A 25,835-nucleotide genomic window follows, 5' to 3' on the forward strand; every position below is an offset into this window, starting at 1 on the left:
AGGGCCTTTTCTGCTCTGGCCCTCTGGCTGTGGAATGAGCTCCCGAGAGAGGTTCGCCTGGCACCTATGTTGTATTCCTTCCGGTGCCAGGTGAAGACCTTTTTATTCTCCCAAGCATTTTAGCATTTTAGTTTCCTAGTCTTTTAGCTTTGGTGTTTTAAATCTGTATTTTAAATCTCTGCATTGCTGCTAGGTTTTATTCTGGTTTTATTCTGGTTGTATTGTGATATTGTGGTTTTAATGCTTTTATATTTCATTTTGTTTTATCCTGCGCTTTTTGGTTTTAATTTTTGTGAACCACCAAAGAGCTTCGGCTAATGGGCTGTATAGAAATGATATATAAATAAATAAATATTGACAAGTTTAATTTGACTTAAAGTTATACTAAAACTGTATAAAGCTTGTTTGACATTATATAGTTCTTAAAACTACCTAAGCTTATTTATCTCCAACAGGTGATGATTATTAGATAGAGGATATTAGATAGGAAAATCCTGTTGATAACAATTTTGCTGATATTATATAAAGACTACCCAGTATAAATAAAGCCAGAAGGCACTGACCTATTGAGAACACTTGTAGTAAGTATATAAACACACACACACACTCTCTCTCTCTCTCTCTCTCTCTCTCTCTTCTGTGCAGCTGGAATATCTGTAAAACCACTTATAATTTTCCACCAATAAAACCTTGAGATTTTGTAACATTAAAAGGTTCATACCTCCTGGGCAAGATGAGTAAATAGGCAATTATATTTTGGGTCACATAGTTTGTAGCAATCGCCATAAAACTATATCAGTTTCTTACAATATTTTTAAAATTATAACCATGACAGAATCCCTGAGGTGTAATCCAAAACTTGCCTTTACAAGAAATGTCAAAAGATGATTTCATTCCCATAAAATATGAAGAACAGATCAGTAGGTTTGGAACTCTCCAGTTCTATAGCTAGCACAGGTTCCACATTAAAAGTGACTATGAGTTGTTCATGAAAATGAATTTAGCAGATACTTATTAATACAGAACATAATCCAGCACAGTTAAACACTTAAAGCCCATTGATTTAAATGGGAAGAATTTATGTATGTGCTAAAATTTTCCAATGAAACCAATGGGACTTAAAAGTGCTTAACTTTAGCTGTATTATACCAACTATCCTTTAAGGTGCAATCCTATGCCTGTTTAGACGGAAAAAAACCTGCTGAGTTTTAGGACTTTTTCTATCTAAACATGCATAGAGGTGCACCCTAAAGGGCATAGTCGGATATAAAAGGCTAGGTATCTGCATTTTCAGTTATCTTTTAATGCATAAATGAATGTATTGTTATAACAAGCACAGGTCTTTCATTATTGTAATTGTGTACTTGAGCGAGGAATTCGCATAAGGATTCTATTTAAATTTTTAAAAGTAGTGAAATTACAAGTATTGCTGTTGAAGTACTTCTAAGAAGCATATCTTCTGAGAAAACATGTATATGATTGGCATGTGGGGCACTCCTAAATCTCACATTTCATGGGAGAGTATTAAAGAAGTGCTTTAACTCTCCCTCTAAAATCAATGGCACTTAGGGCTAACTACACCTTAATGCACGAATGTGCATATTAGAGTACCAGCACCATTTTTTTCCAAGTTAAATGGGCTCAACTTTGACCAGATACTCCTTTTTCACTGGGACAAATACTCAGTTCTTTTCTACATCTAGCTCTGGTTAACTACAAAAGTCCACAACCCACCCCCACCCCCCACACAAATCCTTTATTTTTTGCCCAATTACAGGTTTGGCCCACAGACAGGACTTGACTTTTTTATAATATTATTGGAATTTTATAGTTCAAATGAGCCCTATTTTCATGCCAACATACACACTGTTTACATTATGGAACACTTGCAACCTTTCGCTCCTTTTTAATTTACGTAATTCTAGCGCATGTAAAATGATAGGTCCAGGAAAGGATTTTAGTTCAGAATCTATTTGGTTTGATAACATGCTTGCTTGCATTTTCATAATGTTTTGAACATTTTTCCTCTGGAGTGTGTATTTTTCAGGCATATATATTTTAAAGGTCAGCCAAAATAATCTAGAAAATGCCTTTGCAGTGTGGGTGTTGGTCATTTATACTTAAAAAAACACACACTACCTGCATGCAAAAAAGTGTAATGTACGCATATGGGAACGTTTGTTTCTTTTCAGTCCTTTTGTTATGTACACAAATGGCACAGCTGAATTTATCCTGTATCTATCATAGAATACAGTGGGTCAGATCTCTGCCGCCCACTCTGCTATTATTAAAATTAATGGCACCACTTGGTTCACAAATAATGGCAATTCACGGGTTGCTTATCCCATGAATTGTCATGGTCACACACTCACTACTTCTGTTTTGCATCTGATTTCATCTGAACCTGGAACTCTGGGCTGTTGAGGGACAAACAACCTAGAGTTTTAACCCAACGACAAAACATAGGTTTGAACTCTGGGTTGTTTGTCCCTCAACAACCCAGGGTTCCAAATCAAACAACCCAGGAACAGGGCTTCCCTGGGAGGCAGCACACTTGCTTGGTCCAGCACAGCCCCGACTAACTATGGGTTTAACCCATAGTTAGTTGTTTCATGTGAACCAGACCATTACCTCATAGAAGGCCCATCTTTGTTAGGGAAGCTAAGCCATTAGTGTCTAAAGACAGCTTTATTCATGCTACATAGCAAATACATGTAATACTGGTGTTAAACTGGTGTTTCCTACAGCACTGCAATGACAGACACATGCATATAGACATTTGAAACACCATCTGCCTGAGTGTATGCCATCCATACTGCTAAAGGGAACACTACTGCATTTGCAGCAATCATGGTTGCTGTTTAATGTATCTACAGTGGGCGATCATTTTGTAGTTACAGGTTGTTGCTCACATAAATTTTATTATTGCTGCATCGGGCACAAAGTCCAAAAATTCAAATCTTGTAGAAAATTGTTTCCTGCGTGACAATGTTTTCTGAGAAACAAGACTTGAGCTGTATGACATAATTTAGTGCTGCCCTCAAGTGATTGTTGATATTACTGCAAGCATGCATTCAAACATCCTCTCCTAGAACTCTGGCTGCTTCCAGAGAGAGGGGTCCTAACACTAACCATCAGAAGGCACTATGCAGCTATTTCAGCTTTTTTTTTCCCTAACGGATTTTATGCAATAAGAAAAAAGACAGAAGTGGTAGGAAAACACCCGGGGGTTATGAGTGGAAGACAACATCAGCTAGCCCCCCCCCCCCCCCCCGGTAAAATTCTGTGAATTAAGGAGGATGGTGCGATAAAAGCCTAGTCTGGAAGCATTTCCATATTTTGCATGGGAGTTCAGGGAACTGTGAGCAGAGTTCCCATCACACAACAAGACCTTTTTGCCTCCTCTTACCCACTGCAGCCCCATATGCCCCCTGAAAAGCCACTCCTGAGAGTTGGGAGACCCAGAATCAGTTTTAAAAAGTCAGAGACTATGCTTGCAAAGTGAGTTCTCAAGTACGGCTGTGCACTGCCTTGGTATGGAGCCCATATAACGAGGCTAAGCGGGCTGAACTGGAGGTGCCTTATTGTGATAATGGGGCCGCGGTGGCTTAGTGGTTAAGATGCTGAACTGCAGACCAGAAGATCGGCAGGACAGCAGTTCGAGACCCGAGTGCTGCGTGACAGCGTGAGCTCCCATCTTCAGTCCCAGCTCCTGCCAACCTAGCAGTTCGAAAGCAAGAAATTGCAAGTAGATAGGTACCGCTTCAGCAGGAAAGGTAACAGCATTCCGTGCACCTCGGTGTTCAGTCATGCCGGCCACATGACCACGGAAGCGTCTTCGGACAGCGCTGGCTCTTCAGCTTAGAAATGGAGATAAGCACCGGAGATGAGAGTTGGACACGACTAGTTGGGGACACCTTTACCTTTACCATCGTGATATGAAGCAGATCAGACAAGCACCGAGGTGCCCTGAGGCGAAGCACCTCCTCCATGAAGTGCTTCAACCGCCTCATATATTCAAGCTGTTCTTATGCCTTCTGAGCAGTCCAGACAGGCGATCTCCAAAATGTATCAACTTCTGAAAGCTCACATGGTCAGGAGGAAGGCAAGCGGACGTGGGAGGAGGGGGGAGGCGGGAAGGCGAGCGGAGGAGGAGGGAGTGTGCTTTGGTGAATGGGAACATTAGGGCTGTACCTACGCCAGCAGTCTCCAATCAGAGAGTGGTGGAGGAGGGGAGTATATATAGTTCAGCAAAAGGCTGCATTCGTTTATTGTGCGAGCTGTTCTTTTGGAAGAGGGCTGTTGTTTTGTTAGATTAGGGGGCGGTGTGCAGTCATTGCAGCTCCTTCTTAGATTCCTTCATTCTCCATTCCTATCTGGGTTTCCTAAATTTTTAAAAGCAGACTGCTAGCTTGTCATGGGATTGTTCCTTCGCTCCTTGCGTGAGCTGTTCCTTTGGGACTGTTTATTTTTTTAAAGTTTGGCACTCGTTGCAGCTGCTTTGTCCTATTTCTTCCTTCCTCCAAGACGTTCATTCTATATATTCATTCCACTCTTGTCTTTTCAAGATTTTTATAAACAAACGTAACTGTTCTTCGCTTGTTGCTATGCTTCCCCCACCCCTGCCACACTTTTCCATTATTCATTGCGTGAGGTGGTCAAGGTGGTCACTTGTGGACTCTGGAAAAGGCTGTGTTTATTTTTTGAGTTTGGCCCTCACTGCTGCTTGTTCTGTTCCTTGTCATTTTTTCATTCAACTCTGTCTTTTCTAGATTTTTAAAAACCCACTTATATCAATTTTTAAAAACAAACATTAACTTCTGGGCATGTTCCTCCATTCCCCCCACCCTTTTAAATTAATATTCAACCATTTAGTTTTTTCTTTCTTTTGAAATTCTTAACTAAAAGCATACATTATACCAGCCTACTTGTTTAGTGTTTGCCCCCTCCCCTGAAGTGAACCATCTGTTTCTTTTCTGTCTTGATCCTCCCAAAACATAAAGGGTTTTTTTTCCTATTCTTTGCTTGCTCTTGGCTCTTATCTTAACTATCCTCCTGTAATTCTTGAACTTTACATGTCTTCCCTAGAAGAAAATTAACTATAAAACAATAAATTAAAAAACGCTTTTCTTTGCTTAGGTAGTTCTGTCTTTGCTTTGCTTTTGTTCTTGTGTGTGTGTGTGCGTGTGCTTGTGTTGTGGTCCAGCAAAGCCATATATCCACATCACAAGACAGTGGTAAAAGCACTACACATATTATTCATATTAATTAACTTGTAATTCTAACAGCACTCCACTGTGTAGCAAAACAAGCCAGCCCAATATGAGGCATCTTCAGGGTCTTGGCAGGGGCAGAGGTGGGCAAGGTGCTGTTGTCACTAGCAGCACCATTAGGCAAGCTGGCTGTCCCCTAGTCTGGATAGTGCGTCCCAGTGCAGTAGGGTAGCAGAGTGCAGAGGCCAGCTGCAGTGCCCAGAGGTCACTGTTTGAAGAGGCTGGCAGGGGGCAGCAGCAGTAGTCGCACCCTTGCCAAAGGAGGAGCAGCATCTCCTTCTGTAGTGGAAGAGGGGAGCCCACTGATGGATGTCAGGTCAGAGGTGTCTGATATCCTCAGTGTGATGAAGGGCGAAGAGGAGGAGATCCTCCAGGGTGTCTTGGAGGAGGAGCAGCAGGCAGAGGCTCCAGCACCCGGTCCCTCCTCTATTGTTCCCCCTGCTCGTGTGGCGACCCCCCAGACTCAAGATAGGCCGTCTGTGTCTCCTCCACTGAAACATCAGGGCAGCACTGCGTGTGACCACTTTGAACTGGAAGCGGATCCCAGCACTGCCATCTGCTGCCACTGCAAGGTGTCTCTGAGCAGAGGGAAACAGCCAGGGCACTACTGCACCAGCAGCCTGCTCCTGCACTTAGGGAGGCACCACCAATCAGTCTTGCTCAGGGAAGAGGCACCTATGTCCAAGCAGGCAGACAGCAGGAGCAAGCATAAGGTTGGTAGTGCTGCCAGAACTCCTGCAAGCTGTCCATCTCTCACCCCCAAGAGGCTTAGGCAGGCCACCATGGAAGAGATGGGGTGGGGGGGGAAGTATGGGTCCACCAGATGGAGGTTTCCAGCACCTGACCAGATCACCAACTGCATCTGTGAGATGGAGGCATTGGACGACCAGCCATTCAGCCTCGTTGAAAATATGGGGTTCAAGAGGTTGATGGCCCTGGTGGTGCCCTACTACAAGCTGCCATGTCACACCTCCCTGTACCAGGCATGCCGGGAGAAAGTGCTGGACCATCTGCGCCAGGCAGAATCACAGATGGTACACTTCACCTTGGACGTTTTTTCCAGCAAGGGCAGAGCACATGCTTACTTGTCCCTGATGCCTCACTGGTGAGCAGCCCCAGGGATGGTAGTGGCCAGGACTTCCAGGACTGGTGGGAAGGATGGGTATTGCTGGGCCCTCCTTCACACACAAGGCATGGACCAGTCCCACATAGCAGCAGAGATTACGGAGGCCATGAACCGCATGGTGGAGGGGTGGCTGGCCTGGCAGCAGTTACATGGTCACCGATGGGGAAGCCAACATGGTGAAAGCTGTGTGCGATGGCAGATTGGAGCATATCTTCAGCCTGACCATGAGCGACGCCCTTGGAATGGGCAGCACCAAAGCATATCCGACCCCCATGTCCAGCATCCATTAACCTGTTGGAGAGCTGCAGGAAGGTGGCTGGGCACTTCCACCACAGCGTCAAGGGCAGTAGGCTGCTACGGGAGAAGCAGGTGGAGTTGGGGCTCCTGCAGCACAGGTTGGTGCAGGACATTGCAACACCCTGAAACTCCTTTTACCTCATGCTGGAGCATATTTTGGAGCAACAGCGTGCTGTCCACAAAGTGTCAAGGGTTGAGGACATTGCCATCCAGGCACCCCTGGGCAGACAGCAGTGGGATGCCATCTCCCAGCTTGTAGTCGTCTTCAAGCCGTTCCTCGATGCCACCGAGACCCTGAGCACCAGCACCACCCTCCTCAGCCAGGTGATACCTGTGGCCAGGCATCTCCAGAAGAAGATGGATGAGTTCCTGGAGACTGGGGATCCTGTCACAGGCAGACACTTTCTGCCAGATGTGTGGGAAGTGATGACAAGGCTGAGGGATGGCCTACTACAGTGGATAGAGCCTCTGTACTGGGAGAGGATGTACATGTTGGCCATCATGTATGATCCACGCCTGAAAGATGGCCTTTGTGGGGACAACTCCCGGATGCTGTGTCTGGAAAACCTGGTGGGGCAAGTGCCAGAGAAGGAAGAGGCAGTGGGGAGACCATTTCCCACCCTTCCAGTGGCATCACTCCCAGCAGGACCACAGGCCAGGGGTTATGGGCCAAGGCAGTGCAGTCAGCAGCTGGGGGGAGAGGCACCCAACCCACCCACCAGGATGACACCACAGCATCTGTGCAGCATTACCTGGCAGAGCCTATGGAGGACTGGTCCATGCACCCCATGGCCTACTGGTCATCCCGCCGCCTGGTTTGGCTGGACCAGGCTTGTGTGGCCAGGGGAAGACTCAGCTGCCCACCCACCAGCATCCCAAATGAGAGGGTGTTCTCTATGGCGGGAGACATGGTGACACCCCACCACTCCTGCTTGGATGCTGACTTAGTGGAGCAGCTGGCCCTCCTCAAAGTTAACCTGTCCTTGCTGCGCTATCCCATCCTCAAGCCCTCGGGCGACTGAGCAGCACACTCAGTCACATTCACCCTGCTGTTTCTCCTTCTTTTGGCAGCCTTCCTTTGTCTTTATTTGAGTCAGGAGTAGGTTTTGTTTATTATTGTTGTTGTGATAAGTAGGACTTATTCTTCCTATTCTTCCTATTATTGTTTTGCTGAGCTTCAGTGCAGTAAATCAAGGGGATGCTCCTACCATGTATGTATCTCTATGGGTCCTCCAGTCAGAACATATATCATCCTCATCTTCCTCCATACTTAATTATGTCAGGCTGTGTGCTCAGTGCAGGACTGTAGCCCTGAATGTAAGGGGATGCTGTAGCACCTCTATGTCTTCCTCCAATGTCACAGACGTGGCGTGGGTCTGCTATGTGGATGTGCCCTCCTGGCAGGCAAGCTGTGTAGGCTTCCTGCCTCAGTCTCAGGATAACTGACTTAAGATTTTATTTTCAATTTCATGGTGCCTGCCTTGTGGTGGTGGGGGTTTTTTCCCTTGAAAACAGTAGATTGCTGTATTACTTCAGCTGGACGAGACTGGTTCACTCTCCAGTTTCAAGTCCCTATGAGTAATGCACTGTTACTCCCTTCCCTCTTCCCTTTGGCATGTAGGGACTTTCCTTTCCGCATCTGATCTGTCCTTCATTTGCTCTTCCTGTTTGCCCCAAGGTGGTAGAGCTGCAGTCACCCCTCAGGGTGTTCCCCTATGTAAGTTTCCTCTTGATGGGTTTGGCCTTGGTTTGTTTCCGCATCCACCTGCCCAGCTCCAGGCCGGTTGTCCATCTAGAATATGCCCCGTTGGGCTAGTCATTGTCCCATCTCAAGTATAAATTTGCCCTTCTGGGCTAGGCATTATCCACTTCCAAAATCAATGGCCCTTCTGGGCTAGGCACCATCCCATTCAAGAAGCAATGGCCCTGCTGGGCTAGGCACTGTCCGCTTTCCAAAAGCAATGGCCATTCGGGGCAAGGCACTGTCCTGCTTCCGCTCCCAAGAGTCAGATGCCCCGGTGGGCAAGGCACTAGGACTGTGCACCGCCTCAGTATGAACCCCGAATAACAAGGTGAAGCAGTCTGATTCGGAGGTGCCTCGTCACGATATGAAGTGGATCAGACGAGCCCCAAGGTGCCCCAAGGCGAAGAGCCTCCTCCATGAAGCGCCTTGTCCACCTCGTATATTCAGAGCTCTTCTTATGCCTTCTGAGCAGTCCAGACAGGCTGTCTTCAATTTCCGAAAGCTCACACGGAGGGCCAGGAGGAGGAGGGAGGGGGAAGGTGAGCGGACGCAGGAGGAGGGGGAGGTGGGAAAGTGAGCAGAGGAGGAGGTGGGAGTGTGCTTTGGAAAATGAGAACTCCAGGGCTGTACTTATGCCAGCAGTCTCCAATCAGAGAGAGTGGTGGAGGAGGGAGGTATATATAGTTCAGTGAAAGGCTGTGTTTGTTTATTGTGTGAGCTGTTCCTTTGGGAGAGGGCTGTTGTTTGGTTAGATCTGGGAGGGGGGTGCGTGCAGTCATTGCAGCTCCTTCTTAAATTCCTTTGTTCTCCGTTCCTATCTGGGTTTCCTAGATTTTTAAAAGCAAACAGCTAGCTTGTTGTGGGATCGTTCCTTCACTCCTTCCGTGAACTGTTCCTTTGGAACTGTTTTTTTAATTTGGCACTCATTGCAGCTGCCCTGTCCTATTTCTTCCTTCTTCCGAGTAGTTTGTTCTGAAGGCACTGTCCTGCTTCCGCTCCCAAGAGCCAGATGCCCTGGCTTGCCCTGGGCTTGCCCTGGCCCTTGGCAGAAGGGCAAGGCATTGTTCTCCTTTTTCTGGAACCAGGCTACTCTCCTGTATGCCCTGTTGACACAGCCCTCTGCTCTCCAAACTAAGGGAGGGAGGCCCTACACTCAGTCCTCTCTTTCAGCAACAGCACATCCCAGTTACCCAGCGCCATCTCGGCATTACACTGCACTATAACTAAAGAAATAACTACGATATTTTTAACTGCAGCAACTCTAATGTACCATATGGGAGCAGAAAAACACAAAATACTATATAGATAATAAAAGCATTATTAACTATTCCCAAGATCCACCAGGCCACCCTCCCAGTTCCCCATCCCCCATCTATGGGTGGGATAGCTGGGCTTGGAGGCATTGACATCACGGGCTGTATATGTGCAATGTGCTGCACCCACGGGTTCTCCGCCACCCTCTGTTCTTATTAGTTTTGCCTTTCCTTCTTTCTTTCTGTCCAGATCCTTCATTAAGTATGTACTGTTTCCCAAGAAGCAGCAACAAGATGTTTTCCATTTTATGCAACAACGCTATTGTGGTTTGCAGTAGCACAGCTGCTTGCACCAGACTTCCCCTCCCATGTCGTTATTCATTACCCAGTACTGGTCGTAGAGTCTGGGATTGTTTTCCTCCACTGCCTCCCTGGCACCAGAATTGCCCTCTCATGGATGTTCGTTACAGGGTCACATGACCACTGTATTATTTTAATCTCCTCTATTCCCTCCCTTCTAGTCATTGCCGGTCGTAGAGTCTGGGATTGTGCCCCCACACACACACACCATTGGCAGTCACAGAGTTCAGGATTGTTTTCCCCACCCTGCCTCCCTGGCACCAGAATTGCCCTCCCATGGACATTCGTTAAAGGATTTCAAGTGTACTCATCCCAACAGGGCCATACATGTACTGTATCTTAATCTCCTCTGTTCCCTCCCTTGTAGCCATTGCTAGTAGTAGAGTCCGGGATTGTTCCCACCACCACCACCACGTCCTCCCTGGCACCAGAAGTGCCCTCCCATGGATGTTCCTTTATTTGTCATCACTACCTCCAAGAGTAAGGAGTGGGTAGTCCACTCAGCTAGCCTCTGCATGCCTCCGCTGGCCTCCCTCTGCCAGCCTATGCCTGCCTCCACCAGCCTCGGCCAGCCTGCCCCCGCCAGCCCGCGCCTGCCTCCACAGGCCTGCCTGCCTCCTCCGGCCTGTGCCTGCCTCCTCCGGCCTGCCCACTCACTCGCCCCGCCCAACTGAACCGTAACGATTTAATGAGCTTTTCCCAGTTTCACTGTAATGCCCATGAGTACACATGGCTTACCTCTCGGACAAGCATTGCAGGATCAACCAGGTCACCCTGTGCCTAGGAGGAATAGGTAGGCTTAGTGGCTTTGATGCCATGGGCCTATTGCTTATGTGCACCCCGCTGCACTCATGGGTATGTCTCTCTCCCTGCCAGCCATGTGCAAGCCCCCTTGCCTTAGTCCGTCAAGACAGCTGTCATCATTGTTGTCCAATCAATGTGCCCTCCTGGCATGGCTGATCTCTCTTTCCAGGAAGGTGGACAACATGTCAGAGATGTCTGATGACCTCAGCAGAAGAGTACGGCACATTCTCCAGTTTCAAGGCCTGATGAGAGATGCACTGTTTCTCCTTTCCCCCTACCCCCGGCACACTGGGACTTTTCATATCTGTCTTTCATTTGCTCTTGCTGTTAGCCCCAGGGCAGAAGAGCCCCAGTCACCTCTCACGGTCATCCCCTATAATGGAATATGCCCTTTTGGCAGGCTTGACTCAGTTTGTATCTGCCTTTCTGGCCACAGGCCACTCTTCCCTGGAGAATATGCCCTGGTGTTGTCTGGTTTGCGGCCCCAGGCCACTCTTCCCTACACAATATGCCCTAGTGGGCAAGGCATTGCACTGTAGTCCATTCATTCATTCATTCCTCTCTTTCTCTTTCTTTTGTAGATCCTTTACTTAGAAAACCAGTGAAACTATTCCAAAGGTCCCTGGCCACTCCCCAAGCAGCTCTTCCCTATAGAAGCGCTCGTTAACACATAGTAGCTCTAGAACTACCACAGGTCCTACCTGGCAGAGTTGCTGTGTCTTCCTGCCTCTGTCAGAAGACCACTGAGAGCCTGAGGTCATCAGAGATCACCAACTGCATGAACTGGATAATTATGTGTACTTGCTACACTTTCAGTTCCCTCAGTTCCCCAGAATCAGTTTTTTAATTAAAACCTGTTTGAAATTAGGTGTGGCCAACCCCGCCCCCCCCCCCACATTAAAATATAACATACACACACAATACTTATTTAGTGTGTGCTAGAAATAAACAAAAGCAATTAAAAAAAAAAAAGACCTCTTCCAGCCTGCCTGCCAGATAATGTGTGTATTCAGACAAAGAGAGGCTGAGCTGGTCATTCTTATGCATAAGGGTTGTTTTGCACTTCAAAGAAACCTGAGGCAGAGATTAGGGATAGTGACATATGTCAACACACCATCCCTTCTGAGTTTGGTCTGAGTTTCTGGGAACATTTCACTTGCGCCTAGCACAAAATCCAGTGGGCCAAACTGCCTAAGTTTTGGCCAGTGCAATGCCCTCAAGAGGGGCTGGGAGGGGTCAAGGTTCCACATACGTGCTTTAGGAGTTTCTGCGGGAAAACTCAAATTTCACCTGTGCCTAGCACAAAACCCAGTGGGCTCCACTGCCTGAACTATGGCAGTTGGGATGCCCTCCAGAGGGGGTGGGGGCAGAGTTCAAGCACTTCTGTTGAAACAGGGAAAAGTTATAGCTCTTTGCTTTGAGAGTTTTTGTGGAAAACATCAAATTTAAACTCCACCTAGCACAAAAGCCACTGGGCCAAACTGTCTGAAATTTTACAGGTGGAGTTCCATCCAGGGGGGCTGAGAGGTCCCCAAGTTTCATGTCTGTAGAATAAAAACTGAAAACGTTATGACCGTTTGTTTTCCCATGCATGTCAATGGATATACGCCAAAAACGGATGATCTGGACATCCAAATTTTGCTTTGTATTCGGATCTGAGTTGAAGTGGAGGGGGTCTGAATCAGTCCAAAGTGGACAGGGGTCACTTCAGAGGATACAAAGCAGCATCCAAAGTGGAGCAGAGGGTCCGTGCGCAGCCCTATTCTCAAGTGAAAGTGTTTGCGGTTCACACAATGGGTTTTGTAAATCCAACCCATTTGCTTCACTTTCCCTTATTTTAAATCAACTTCTTCATAAAATATAAACTATAGTAATTCAGGGGTGCTTCCTCACTAGCCTTTTTTCTGGAATTGTCATCTTTCACATGATGCTGTAAATCCACTGGATTCCACTATTTTCTAAGTAATCCTCCTGGACTGGATGTTAAGATAACTTAAGAAATGACTCAAACCCAGCTTAATAAACATGGTTAAGCCTGGATCACTGTGTCCAAACCAGCCCTAAAATTAACTGGGTTCATTTAGAGGACTCACTCATGCTTGCATGCTTCTACTTTACAGCAATTCCCTTCGTCCAACCCTTCTTTGTGGCAACCCATACTTTGCTATTTTGTCCAAATGGGTAAACTATGGTTTATACTTACCTGCACATCAGGATTGCAAACTAGGATCAAACACAGTTTATTACAAGCAAGCATCAGAAAGAAGTAATCGTTATGCTCGAGGGAAAGGAGGAAGGAGGGCATACACATGCCCAAGGCCCCATGGTTTGGTCATATGTCTGAATGACCCCATCTTCCTTCTAGCTTTGAAGAAATATCTTCACATGACCAGAGACAGGGATGGGCAACTTGTGGCCCTCCAGATGCTTTGGCCTACAACTCGGATCAATCCTAGCCAGCATAGTCAATGGTGAGGGCTGATGGGAGTTGTGGCCCTCCAGATGCTTTGGCCTACAAGTTGCCCAAGATTGTTTTAAAAAAATGGCAGCGCAATAATATGGGCTAAAGAAGAGAGGAATCTACAACCTCCATAGTATTTTCTCTTTGTCAGTAAATTTATAATGAAGATCAAAGAAAGGAACATACATTGTGCACTAAGTGGCTTTCAAATTTCCATTTATATTGGTTCAGACTGGAAAGACAGGTACACTGATCAGGATTCTTCCCCAAGCCCAGACCTTTGAGTACAGAGGTATGGGGGGGCGGGGGGATGTTTCCTGCATGGTATTTGTTTTTAATAACTTGTGCTTTGTGTATTCTTTATTAGCTGGTGAGGGTTTTGCTCCTTTTAGGGAGCAGATGAAAACTTTAGGAAATTCCTTGAGTTGATTTATTACAGTAGATCTTTTCTCCTTTTTATTATTACATGTATTTTACACTATTTTACAGCCCAATCCTATGCATGTTTACCCAGAAATAAGTCACACTGGGTTCAGTGGGGCTTAATCCCAGGTAAGTGTTCATAGGATTGTGGCCTAAATGATCATCTTTATTTTTGTAGATAGTTTGTAAGTTGCCTTGGGCTTATTTGAAGGAAAGTCTTGTTGTATATTTCAAAAACAAATGAACTCAAGTATCTGAATCAAGCATATTTTTATAACTAATACAAGCATATTCCTATGTATGTATTCCCACTTCATATTTCTGAAATTCATTTTACTAATTTCCACAATTTACAGATTATTCTACTGAAGAGATTTATTAATACTCATACTTACTTCAGTAGGGAAAATCTGAATATTGTTTCCTGCTACATCTAGAACTTTAAGCCTCTTCATTTTGCAAAGTCCCTAGTTAAAGATGATAAAGAAATTGAGTAAAAACCAAATATTTATTAATAACATTGTAGTACATTCTTATTGCAATCATAGGCACATCTACTCAGAAGTAAGCCTCACTGAGTACAACACCACTTGCTTCCAGGTACATACATATAGGATTACAGCCTCAAATGTTTAGATGTAGGAAGAGTAGGAAAATAACAATTAAAAGGAAGCTGAAAATGATTTCTCAGGGGAGTCAGATTTTAATTTTTTTTGTATTAAATCAAATAATCTAGAGTAAATGTATCTAGCTATTTGACTCTACGGTTATCAGTTATTATTCACTACATTTATACTGCCATTTTTCCAAGCTGCTCAAAGCAGTATACCTGGTTTCCTACCATTTTATGCTTGCAACAGCCCTGTGAAGTAAGTTAGGCTGAAAGATCATATTTGGCCCAAGATCTCTCAACAAGCTTCATGACTGAGCAGGGACTTGAAACTGGGTCTCCCCAGTCCTAGTCTGACATTCTAACCACTGCACATCACTGTCCCTGTTTAGTTCTATGTAACTAAAGGTTGTTACCTGTAGGGCGCAATCCTATGCATGTTTATACGGAAAAAAGTCCTACAACTCCCAGCATGCCCCAGCCAGCCATGCTGACTGGGACACGCTGGGAATTGTAGGGCTTTTTTTTCTGTCTCAACGTGCACAAGATTGTGCCCTTAACTCTAAATACTGAAGCTGTTACTTATAATTTTTTAACAGTGCAATTCTATGCATGACTACTCAAAAGTAGGCCCCATTAAATATAATGGGGCTTACTCTCAGGTAAATAGGTACAGTTTTGTAGCCCAAGAGTAATCTTTCATTGGTGTGCTACAGTATGAAGAGAGTAAAAGTAAATGACCAGCCTACTAAAGACGATGGGTTGAATCCAGAAGTAGTCAGTCATGCTTTAATCCCACTGACACCAGTGGGACAAGTTAGTGATGACTGTCAGTCTTGCTGATTTAAATGGGACTGAAGTACGACTTTATCCTCTTACATACTGCTGCAGAAGCTTCATTCTTATTATATACCATGTGCATATACTACATAACAAAGTTTATCATAGATGAGCTGACTAAAGCACTAAAAAAAACCCCCAACAGACAACATCTGACTTCACAACGCTCAAGATGATGCTGTTTTCCAAAGCACGCCACCACTCACATCAGGGAGGTCTTCTATTTGATTTCTTGACAAAATCAAGATCTTCAGTTTTGTCAGGTATTTAATCTCTTGAGGGAGGGCAATGATGGAATTGTGGGACAAATGGAGTTCACGTAGCTTTTGGAGATAACACAATTCTTTGGGAATACTTTCCAGGTGGTTATTGTCTAAACTCACACATTCAAGGTTTTCAAGCCTATGAAAAGAACAAAGCATTTCAAAATAATGGCCTCCAAGTCTATTTTGCTTTTGTTTGTTCATGAAATATTAATGATTTTCTATATTGCTTACATGTAGGTAGATTTTAACTGTATACATTTAGGGTTGGAAGCTATTAATTAGATATACCACTTGTCACTGCACAATATGTAGAAAAAAAGCCTGAAAGTTAGCTCAAAGTTAATTCAATTACTATTTTGTTTGCATACATTTGTGATAGGGCAGAGCTAGTCCTATAATGCAGAAGAACTAAAGGCTGCCAAGTCTATTTATATCATGCAAGAAAGGGGTGGGTGGGTCACTTCCTTCCAGGAAGAGCCTGCTTAAGGGGGGGGGGGAGCCTAAACCCTATAGTGCAGCCTTCCCCACCTGATCCTCTCCAGATGTTTTGGACCAACTCCCATCAGCCCCACACAGCATGGTCAATGGCCAGAGATGCTTGGAGTTGTAGTCCAAAGTATCTGAAGGACACCAAGTTTGGAAAGGCTGCTATAGGGTTTACATTTTTCTCCCCCCCCCCCCAACCCCGCCACACACACACTTCTTGTATGGTATAAACAGACTTGGCAGCCTTTGGTTCTTCTCCACTTCTCACCCAAATTGATGAGAAGTCAGGGCCTTTTGCATGCGTGTGAATATAATATGAGAATTTAAGTTTCTTCGGTGCAGTACCAATTTCGGCAGAAAAGAAGCAGTTCCTAGTTGAGCTGGTAAATCTCAAGCAAAAGTAAAGTGTGCTAGATAGCCAGGGAGGGGATGAGTTTTCAGTTTTTCTAATGCTATAGTCTGAAGCATCTGAAGTCAATAAGGCAAATAATTCACATTTTATTGTTTCTGGTCTTTCAATATTAAAAAACAGATTCTTGAATTTGGGTCCATTATACAGACACTTCCTGACTGGCAGGGCTTCTCCACATAGAGGCTTTTTATACTATGATTTTACCAGGGCTTCCACTTCCGGGTTCTTTGCGTGATTAACTTTGGCCCTTTACATGCGCTTCCCTCCCCGCTCTATCTGTGAGGTCTATATGTTTCATTATACAGCCACTAGATGGCACTGTGGTATAGTGCCTGTTTTTGCTTGACTTCCTCTTTTCATTGAGAAATTCAACGTGCTGTATCTTAATAGTTCATTATTCCCGATCTTAAAAAAAAACAGGATAAAGGTCAGAAGACACAGGAAAGGCCCTGGAAGCTGATGACGTCATGTAAAGATCCTGTAATCTTCGGTGAGTAACCAATCTCAATCGCAGGATAAAAGCCTCATGTAGAGAGCTTGGCCTTCAAAAAAATAGCTTGGCCTTCAAAAAAAATAAGTGTTCCAGTTGCACCTGAATATGTACTTTTCCAGACAGTGTGGGGGAAAGGTCACAGTTTTTAAACAATTATATATCATTTCTACACAGGCAATTATAGCAAGATCTTTATGATATGTGATCATTTTATCCAGATAAGAAAAATATCATAAAAATCAGGAGTCTTTCCATGACAACACAAAATTCTCTGGATTAATTGATCTTTGAAGACCAACAAAAGCTGGTAAAGTACATGGGTAACGTGACGTCTTTTGCCCAGATAAATATGGGCAAACGTATCTCACAGCAACAAATATTGATTATTAAAACCAACAGATAAGTACAGTTAATTCAGGTGAAAAATTAACCTTACAGTAATCAAAATTACCTGTGAATCTCTGGAGGAAGATAATTAAGCTGGTTATTGTTCAGATTGAGGAGTACTAAATTCTGTAATCCATCTATTAAGAAAGACAACTTTATATAAATAGGCTTCATTATGCATTTTTATATTTTCTTAATGTCCCATTGTGTTTCATATGACCATGTCTATATAAACATTTTTGTCAATACATTTTTTCAATGACCAAGAATATAATACGGGTGACTATTCCATTAGATGACTAGATAAGCAAACGGTTTCTAGTAGAGATGAAGTGTTTACAAAAGGAGATCAAGAAAGAATGCTCAAATAGGTGGGAAGACATTGTCATGGAAACCCAAATGAGAGTTAAGGATAGGATGAACCACAGTAACATTAAAGGCCCAGTCCTATGCATGGTTACATGCAACAAGTTCCCCTGAAATGTCCCCCGGAATTAATGGAACATTCTATCCACAGGTAAATGTGGATAGAGTGGCACCCTAAATGACTGCTGGAAGTGGAAAAATGAAGACAGAAAGAAGGTTCCAATTTGGCTATAAAGAGTCATAGACAGCCTAAAGGTCACTGAAAGGCCCTACCAGTAGCATCCAATATGGAATATGTTTTGGTTCAGAGATTCTTTTAAAATATATTGTTAGTACATTGGCAGCCACTGATTATTTGTTTTCTGTGTATATAGTCAGATTTTTTCTAAAGCCAGATACTATTTAGAGCCAGCTCAATACTTTACTTTTGATATGGGCAATACAGAATTCTATTTCTTAAGTAACACTCTTTCACATAAGATTAGGTTTGTTTGTTTGTTTGTTACTTACTATAAAGTATTAGCATAGCACTATTAAATACAAGAGCTTATGCATGCATAAATTCAAACACATGAAACATCTAACATCATTCTAAACAAGGCTTCTAAGCAGAGTCAAGTATATTTGCTAGTTCTTAATGATAATCAATATCAAGCTTACTAGGTTGATTCTACAGGCAACACTTTAGGGAAAGCTGATCCTAAAGGATAGCTTCAACTGTTACATATTCTGAGTCTCTTTTATATACTTTTTGGATGTTATAAAATATGTTTAAACTGTTTTTACTACAATGTATATTTCTTATTTAAGAATTCTAAAGATAACATTTCAACTTTAAATATTTATATATTTAGATAAGATTATTGAATTTTGAAGTTTCTTATTGAGATTAATGCGCATAACAACATACTTATGCAAACATTTTAGCTTTCTTTGACATGTTACAGGTATGCTTTTGACACAAAAATATTTTTTATATATATTATGCTGTTTTGCAAGCTTGTTACCTTATACATATTTTACTAGCTTTACGATCTGGGATGAGGGTTTTTAATAACTTATTTGATGGCCTATCTGGCCTCATTATGTAGCTACTTGTTTATGGTACCCTCTTTAACCCTGTGAAGTGAAAGTCATAACACTAAATTTAACACTGGAACTTCCTTATCTGGATTCTTTTCTAATCAGTAAAGGGTGCTAATGTTCTATCTCTTATGGCCTGGTACTACTGTCTCTCATCTGGCAAACCTCAGAGATGAGACACTTTTATTACTCCTGGGTCAGAAGGCTATACTGGGTTGTATTAGGCACTGGGATCTCATTTTTAATTCCAGAATTCTCTTGAAGGCATTTGATTACAGAATTTCCTAATTGAGCAGCAGGTAAGATGATGCACATATGAAAGATTTGCCTGATCTAATTGAGCAGAGCGAGCGAACAGGGGGAGCAAACAGGAGTTGGCCAGGGGAGTTGCAGTGGTAGAAGAGACAAAGGAGACAGATGCTAAGAGTGGGACTCTGCTTTTAACCTCTACTGAGTAGAGGAACAGGCACAGGCTAGTCTAGAACAATCACAAAGCTAGACACAAAAAGGGAAAAGAGGCAATGGAAGGACAAGACTCTCCAGCAGTGGTGACCTGCAATGTGTGTGCAATGTTTGTTTTCTTGCCTGAGAACAACATGGCCTACACCTGCAACAAGTGCAAGTTGATCACGCTGCTGGAAGAAAAAGTAAGTGGACTGGAGCGGTGACTGTCGACCCCCCAGGGAGTAAGAGAACACGAAGAATTCTTGGAGAGAATGGGGGAACTACAGCAGCAAAGCAAAGACCAGAAGCTTGAAGAGCAACAGCAAGCTGAGGCAGAAGTGGGAAATGCTGAGGTGAAGAAAAATGGAGTAGAGGATACTCCTTGGAAAAGGGTGACAATTAGGAGAAGAAGAACTAGACGCCACTCTGCACCAGTGGAAACAGTGGAGCTGTGGAACCGATTCCAGGTACCTGTGGATGAGACTGGAGGATAGCCTGCAGAGGAAGAATCACAGGCGAACCTCTATGAGAGTGAGCAAGAGGCTGAAGGTCAGTCAAACAGAGGCGATGAAACCCAGGCCTACAACAAGAAGAAGAGTGGTAGTAGTGGGAGACTCCTTGCTGCGTGGGATCGAGACCCAAGTATGTCGTGAAGACCAGTGGAATTGCCAGGTGTGTTGTCTCCCAGGAGGACGGATTAAAGACATGACTGAAAGGTTGCCTGCACTCATAAAGCCCACTGACAGGGCTTTAACAGAGATGACTTAGTGGATAAAGTAGCAGTTACAGGAACTCTGGGGGAAAGAGATCATGATGTACTTAAGTTCTTGGTTCTAAGGGAAGCCAAAGCCGAGGGTAGTCAAATGCGTACCCTGGATTTTAGGAAAGCTGATTTTAATAAACTCAGAACAATGATCAGTAAGGTCCCATGGCAAGCGACACTAACAAGAAAAGGAGTCCAAGGTGGGTGGGAGCTTTTAAAAAAGGAAATTCTCAAGGCACAACTACAAACAATTCCAACAAGAAGAAAAGGTGGAAGACAACAGAAGAAGCCAATGTGGCTTCACAAAAAGCTTTGAGATGACCTGAAAACAAAAAAGGACACATATAGGAAGTGGAAAGAAGGCCAAGTAACAAAGGAAGAGTACAGGCAGGTAGCACAGAATTGCAGGGATGGCGTCAGGAAGGCTAAAGCTGAGAACAAGCTGAGGTTAGCAAGGGATGCTAAAAACAACAAAAAGGCTTTCTTCAGCTACGTGCATAGTAAAAGGCAGAGGAAAGAAATGGTTGTTCAGCTATTAAATAAGGATGGCAAAACGATAATAGATGACAAAGAAAAGGCAGAGATGCTCAATTCCTACTTTGGCTCAGTCTTCTCCCAAAAGAGGGTCTATGACCCCCCTGGCAAAGGCAAAGTACAGGCTGAAGGGCCAGGATTGCAGCTTGAGATCAAGAGGCATATGGTCAAGGAACACCTAATTAGTTTGAATGAGTTCAAATCTCCAGGGCCAGATGAACTGTATCCTAAAGTAATAAAGGAACTGGCAGAAGAACTCTCAGAACCATTCTCTATTCTCTTTGAGAAATCATGGAGGATGGGTGAAGTGCCACATGATTGGAGGAGGGCTAATGTTGTCCCTAACTTCAAAAAGGGTAAAAAGGAGGAACCTGGGAACTACAGACCAGTCAGTCTGACATCCATCCCTGGGAAAATTCTGGAGCAGATGATAAAGCAATCCATCTGTAAGCACCTTGAAAACAATGCCGTGATTACTCGAAGCCAACATGGATTTGTCAAGAACAAGTCCTGCCAGACAAATCTGATCTCATTTTTTGATCAAGTAACCTCCCTTGTGGACCATGGGAATGCTGTAGACATCATATACCTCGACTTCAGCAAAGCTTTTGACAAAGTGCCCCATGATCTCCTGATGAGCAAACTAGCTCAAAGTGGGCTAGATGAAACAACGATCCGGTGGATCCACAGTTGGCTACAGAAATGGACTCAAAGAGTACTTATCAATGGGACCTTCTCAAACTGGGGAGAGGTAACGAGTGGGGTACCGCAAGGCTCAGTCCTGGGTCCAGTGTTCAACGTTTTTATTAATGACTTGGAGGAGGAGGTGCAGGGAATGCTGATCAGATTTGCAGATGACACCAAATTGGGAGGGATAGCTAATACTTTGGAAGACAGAAACAAAATTCAAAGTGATCTGGATAGACTGGAGTGCTGGGCAGAAAACAACAGAATGACATTTAATAGGGATAAATGCCAAGTTCTGCACCTAGGAAAAAGAAACCAAATGCACAGTTACAAGATGGGGGATAAGTGGCTCAACAACACTACAAGCGAGAAGGATCTTGGAATTGTTGTCAATCACAAGCTGAATATGAGCCAACAATGTGATGTGGCTGCAAAAAATGCCAATGCTTTTTTGGGCTGCATTAATAGAAACATAGCTTCCAAATCCTGGGAGATACTAGTTCCCCTCTACTCAGCACTGGTTAGGCTTCATCTTGAGTACTGGGTCCAGTTCTGGGCACCGCACTTTAAGAAGCATGCAGACAAACTGGAGAGGGTTCAGAGGAGGGCAACAAAGATGATCAGGGGACTGGAAACAAAGCCCTATGAAGAGAGATTGAAAGAATTAGGCATGTTTAGCCTTGAGAAGAGAAGACTGAGGGGAGATATGATAGCGCTCTTCAAGTACTTGAAAGGTTGTCACAGAGAGGAAGGCCAGGATCTCTTCTCAATCATCCCAGAGTGCAGGTCACAGAATAATGGGCTCAAGTGACAGGAAGCCAGATTCTGGCTGAACATCAGGAGAAACGTCCTGACTGTTAGAGCAATACAACAATGGAACCAATTACCTAGGGAGGTAGTGGGCTCTCCCACACTGGAAGCATTCAAGACGAGGCTGGAGAGCCACTTGTCAGGGATGCTCTGACTTGGATTCCTGCATTGAGCAGGGGGTTGGACTCGATGGCCTTGTAGGCTCCTTCCAACCCTACTATTCTATGATTCTATGATCTGCCACAACACATTAACTACAAACACAGTAAACTCTTGGAATTATTTTGGGCTACAAAGTTTAGGGCGCAATCCTATGGGGTATAGTTGGCCGCCTCCGAACTTGGAAGCAGCTGACTATCCAATGCAGACTGGGCGGAGAGCAGAGGGGATCTTCTCCTCTGCATTCTGGCCACCCTGCATTTGTGGCTAGATAGCCGATTTCACCTGTCTAGCCAGGGTGTCTTGGAGCAGGGGGGCGGCCAGATGGCACATAGAAAGCATTGTAATGCTGCTTACACCATCCCCTCCCCTTCCTGCCCCCAGGAACACCCCCTTTCCCCCCACTCCACACTGCTCTTATGAGTGCGGAGCCAGGGACAAATCACGCCATCTATGAGGCGATGGGTGAAGGGGAGAGAAGGTGGTTTTCTGGGAACTGACCTCAGAGCACTGGCTCTGAGCTCGGTTCCCAGAAAACGAAAAACCTATGGCCATCAGATGCTGTCTAGTAGCACCCTTAGCCAATTACAGTTGTATTATCCATTATTTATTACATTTCCACACCACCCAATAGCCAAAGCTCTCTGAGAGGTTTACAAAGATTAATTGATTAGAAACCATTTGAGGGACTAAAAAGCTTGTCTACATTAATCAATTCAGATTCTTTTTAAATTTAGGTTCTTATAAAATCCATAGAAGGCAGTCACCATCTTCAAAAATACATTTTCTCACAACAGGAAATGTTTTTTTTCTCAGATCTAAGATGATGCCTCCTACAACATGTGTATGCATCATCTCAAAACAAAGCACCTTGTTAAAAACTTTTTTTTTTTTTTTTTACTAATAATGCAATTTTATGTAATTTGATTAATATCTGAGGCTACAATTCTATACACATTTACCTGGCAATAATCCCACTGAATACAATAGGGCTTATTTCTGAGTAAATAAGTATATGCCCAGCCTTTGAAACTCATATAATTAATAGATTAAGATTTCTTTAACAGACCAACATGTATCATATACATTAAAGTGTGTATAAAGTACAATATTTGCTACTCAGCGGGATATGATATGATATGATCTTACCAAATATTAAAGGTGAAATTCTGGTGATCTTGTTTCCAAATAAATGAAGCTTCTGCAGGGATTTGAGGTATTTCAGTTGCTCAGGAACTTCCTCAAAAACGTTGTTTCCCAAATTTAGTACCTTCAACTATAATCAGATATTTGATTAAACAGACTTGCATCATTTCTGCTCTAAGGTTGAAAAAGTAAGGCACTCATTTACCAGAAGTACTACATATACATATTACCATGAAATACTATTTAAACCTGAAACTATATCCAGTAATAACGGAATACAACAGAAAATTTTATTTTTTGAACAACATTTATATATATATATATATATATATATATCTCTCTCTCTCTCTGTCATTTCAAGAATTAACCACCCTCAGTTTTCGAATTAACAAGTGGATTATAACAAACCTGTTATAATGGACTACAGAAACCATGAAAAACATTAGACCCCCCTCTCAAGTAATCAACACAAACTTGAGATCTGGCTATGGATGGACTCAAAAAGAATTGAGATTTAGTATTTCATTTACTTATTTAATGTGTACCTCGCTTTTCCACCAAACAAAATGGTGCTCAAGACAGTTATCAGTAACAAAAATCAAGATTAAAATAAAATTATGGAGAAATAATTGACATCAGGATGTTGGGTAGCATAGAATTTCCATGGGAAGGTTTGGTGGGTGGCTTTTGCACAAGGTATGGTTGGAGATCATATTTGGCATTAGGAAATTTTCCACCAGACACAATGGCTGGTGAGCTTTGGGGTGCAAGAGGTCTCCGATAAATTACAGAACACGGCTTCACTGAGACCCCATCAGAAATTGCTTTGAAAATCCCCTCATGTTGGAATGACAAGGCAAATATCTTTTCCACTTCCAAAACAAAAATTACGAAGGAGAAGCAATGAGAACCAAATGCTTCTACATATAAATCCACTATATGCCAAGGAAGAAAGCATGATAGGACTGCAACCATTCTGAGAAAAGAGGCTGGCTGAGTGCTACTCAAAATAATTATGTATTGTGGTATAGCCAGCACTTCCAACAACTCTGCTTTCAACATGAAGCATACATATTTTACAATTGTGGAAAAATACACACTTTCTTGCCACAGTCATGGGACTTTGTAAAAGTATTTTGAAGTAATTTGAGTTTTACCAGAACATTTTTAAAATGTTTTAAAAAGTGCATATTAGGTTGAATTACAGTACTGCCAAGTTTCAGTCTGTAATAAAAAGTTCTATAACCACTTTTATGACCCATTTAAAACAAAGGCTTAGATTGAAAATTGTACAGAACTGTTCCCTCCACCTCAATCCAGATTTTTATAGTCTCTATCTTCTATTTGATCCGAAATCTACCTAAAGATTATCCTAATTTAAGGATAAACACCCCTGAAATTAAGCTAAACTAAGGTTACGCTCCTCAGGGTCAATCAGATTTAAATGGTAAAGTATACAATTTAATCTCTCTCCCTGAAACAGAATTTAAAAGTAATAATCTTTGGTTTGGGCCCTCTATTTACAAATAGTAAGATGGTAGCATTTTCATTGGGGGATCAAGTTCAAAACTATTGCTCTGCATCGAGCAGGGGGTTGGACTCGATGGCCTTGTAGGCCCCTTCCAACCCTACTATTCTATGATTCTAAGGCAAAAAATCCAAGTTATTTAAAGAAGGAGCACAAGTGCCCTTATTTTAAAAGCCTCCTGTATTCCGGTTTGAAGGGCCGTAGGTGCTCCTTGTTTAGGACCAGCTGCATGCTTCTCTATAAGAACTACTATAGGAGCAGTCTCGTTTTCAAAGAGCTCAATCATGCACGTTTAGACAGAAAAAAACCCTACAACTCCCAGCATTCCCAAACCATCACAGCTGGCTGTGGAATGCTGAGAGTTGTAGGACCTTTTTCTGTCTAAACATACATAGGATTGTGCCTCAAATGTGTAACTAGAAATACCTACATATGCTGCATGTTGAGCTATCCTCCTTTTAGGCTGCTCTGCATTACAAAGAGCACCTCCCAGAAATACAGAATTGTAACAGTCAAGACTGCTGAACAGCAGGCTTTCCTCCATTCTTTCCATGCCATATAAAATGGGGATTCCAAGCCACTTGCCTATGGAAGGAAAGGGCGGTGATTGTTCGGGATTATTCCAGATTTATAGGGTATGAACTTTGTATGAGTCCTCACTAGCACTGTCAACCAAGAAATGGAGCTTTTTCTATGGCACTATTTACATGCTAGGCTAAATAACGCCGTGCGAGGCTCTTATTAAAAGACACGAGAACAGGGCTAGGAGGGAGAAATGGTGGCGACAGAGAGGGGTGAAAGGGGTTTGAACCGACAGGAGGGACTCCTCTCGACGTGCCTCAGTCGACAGGGGATCTCCAGGGCCACCTCACCCGGCTCAGTGCCTCCATTTCCTGGGGCAGCCGGTGAAGCCTGTTGTCCCGCAGGCTGAGCTCTTCCAGGCCGTTCATCTTCCCCAAGCTCCGGGGCAGGCGATGTAGCCCCCGCGCTGTCAGCGAGAGGGCGCGAGTCCCGGGTCCTCCCCGCAACGCCCGGACCAGCTGCCAGTCCGCCATGTTTCCTCTCTCTCCGGCCGGGAGC

At 43.7% G+C, this 25,835-nt stretch overlaps 1 protein-coding gene across 1 annotated transcript in view; it reads right to left on the minus strand.

The window, feature by feature from the left end:
• LRRC69 (leucine rich repeat containing 69) overlaps positions 1-25,835 on the minus strand; it is a 45,899-nt gene extending 20,064 nt beyond the window's left edge. The window contains exons 1-5 of the mRNA XM_084848016.1: positions 25,628-25,835; positions 23,231-23,357; positions 17,300-17,372; positions 15,398-15,593; positions 14,137-14,208 (exon numbers count right to left, since the gene is read on the minus strand). Coding sequence (XP_084704142.1) covers positions 14,137-14,208; positions 15,398-15,593; positions 17,300-17,372; positions 23,231-23,357; positions 25,628-25,810 — 651 coding nt within the window. The 5' untranslated portion in view covers positions 25,811-25,835. The remainder of the gene's footprint in view (positions 1-14,136; positions 14,209-15,397; positions 15,594-17,299; positions 17,373-23,230; positions 23,358-25,627) is intronic.

This window comes from Heloderma suspectum, chromosome 4, assembly GCF_057233095.1.
Source record: "Heloderma suspectum isolate Gila_16-S chromosome 4, 16-S_ref, whole genome shotgun sequence".
In the NCBI taxonomy this organism is placed as follows: domain Eukaryota; kingdom Metazoa; phylum Chordata; class Lepidosauria; order Squamata; family Helodermatidae; genus Heloderma; species Heloderma suspectum.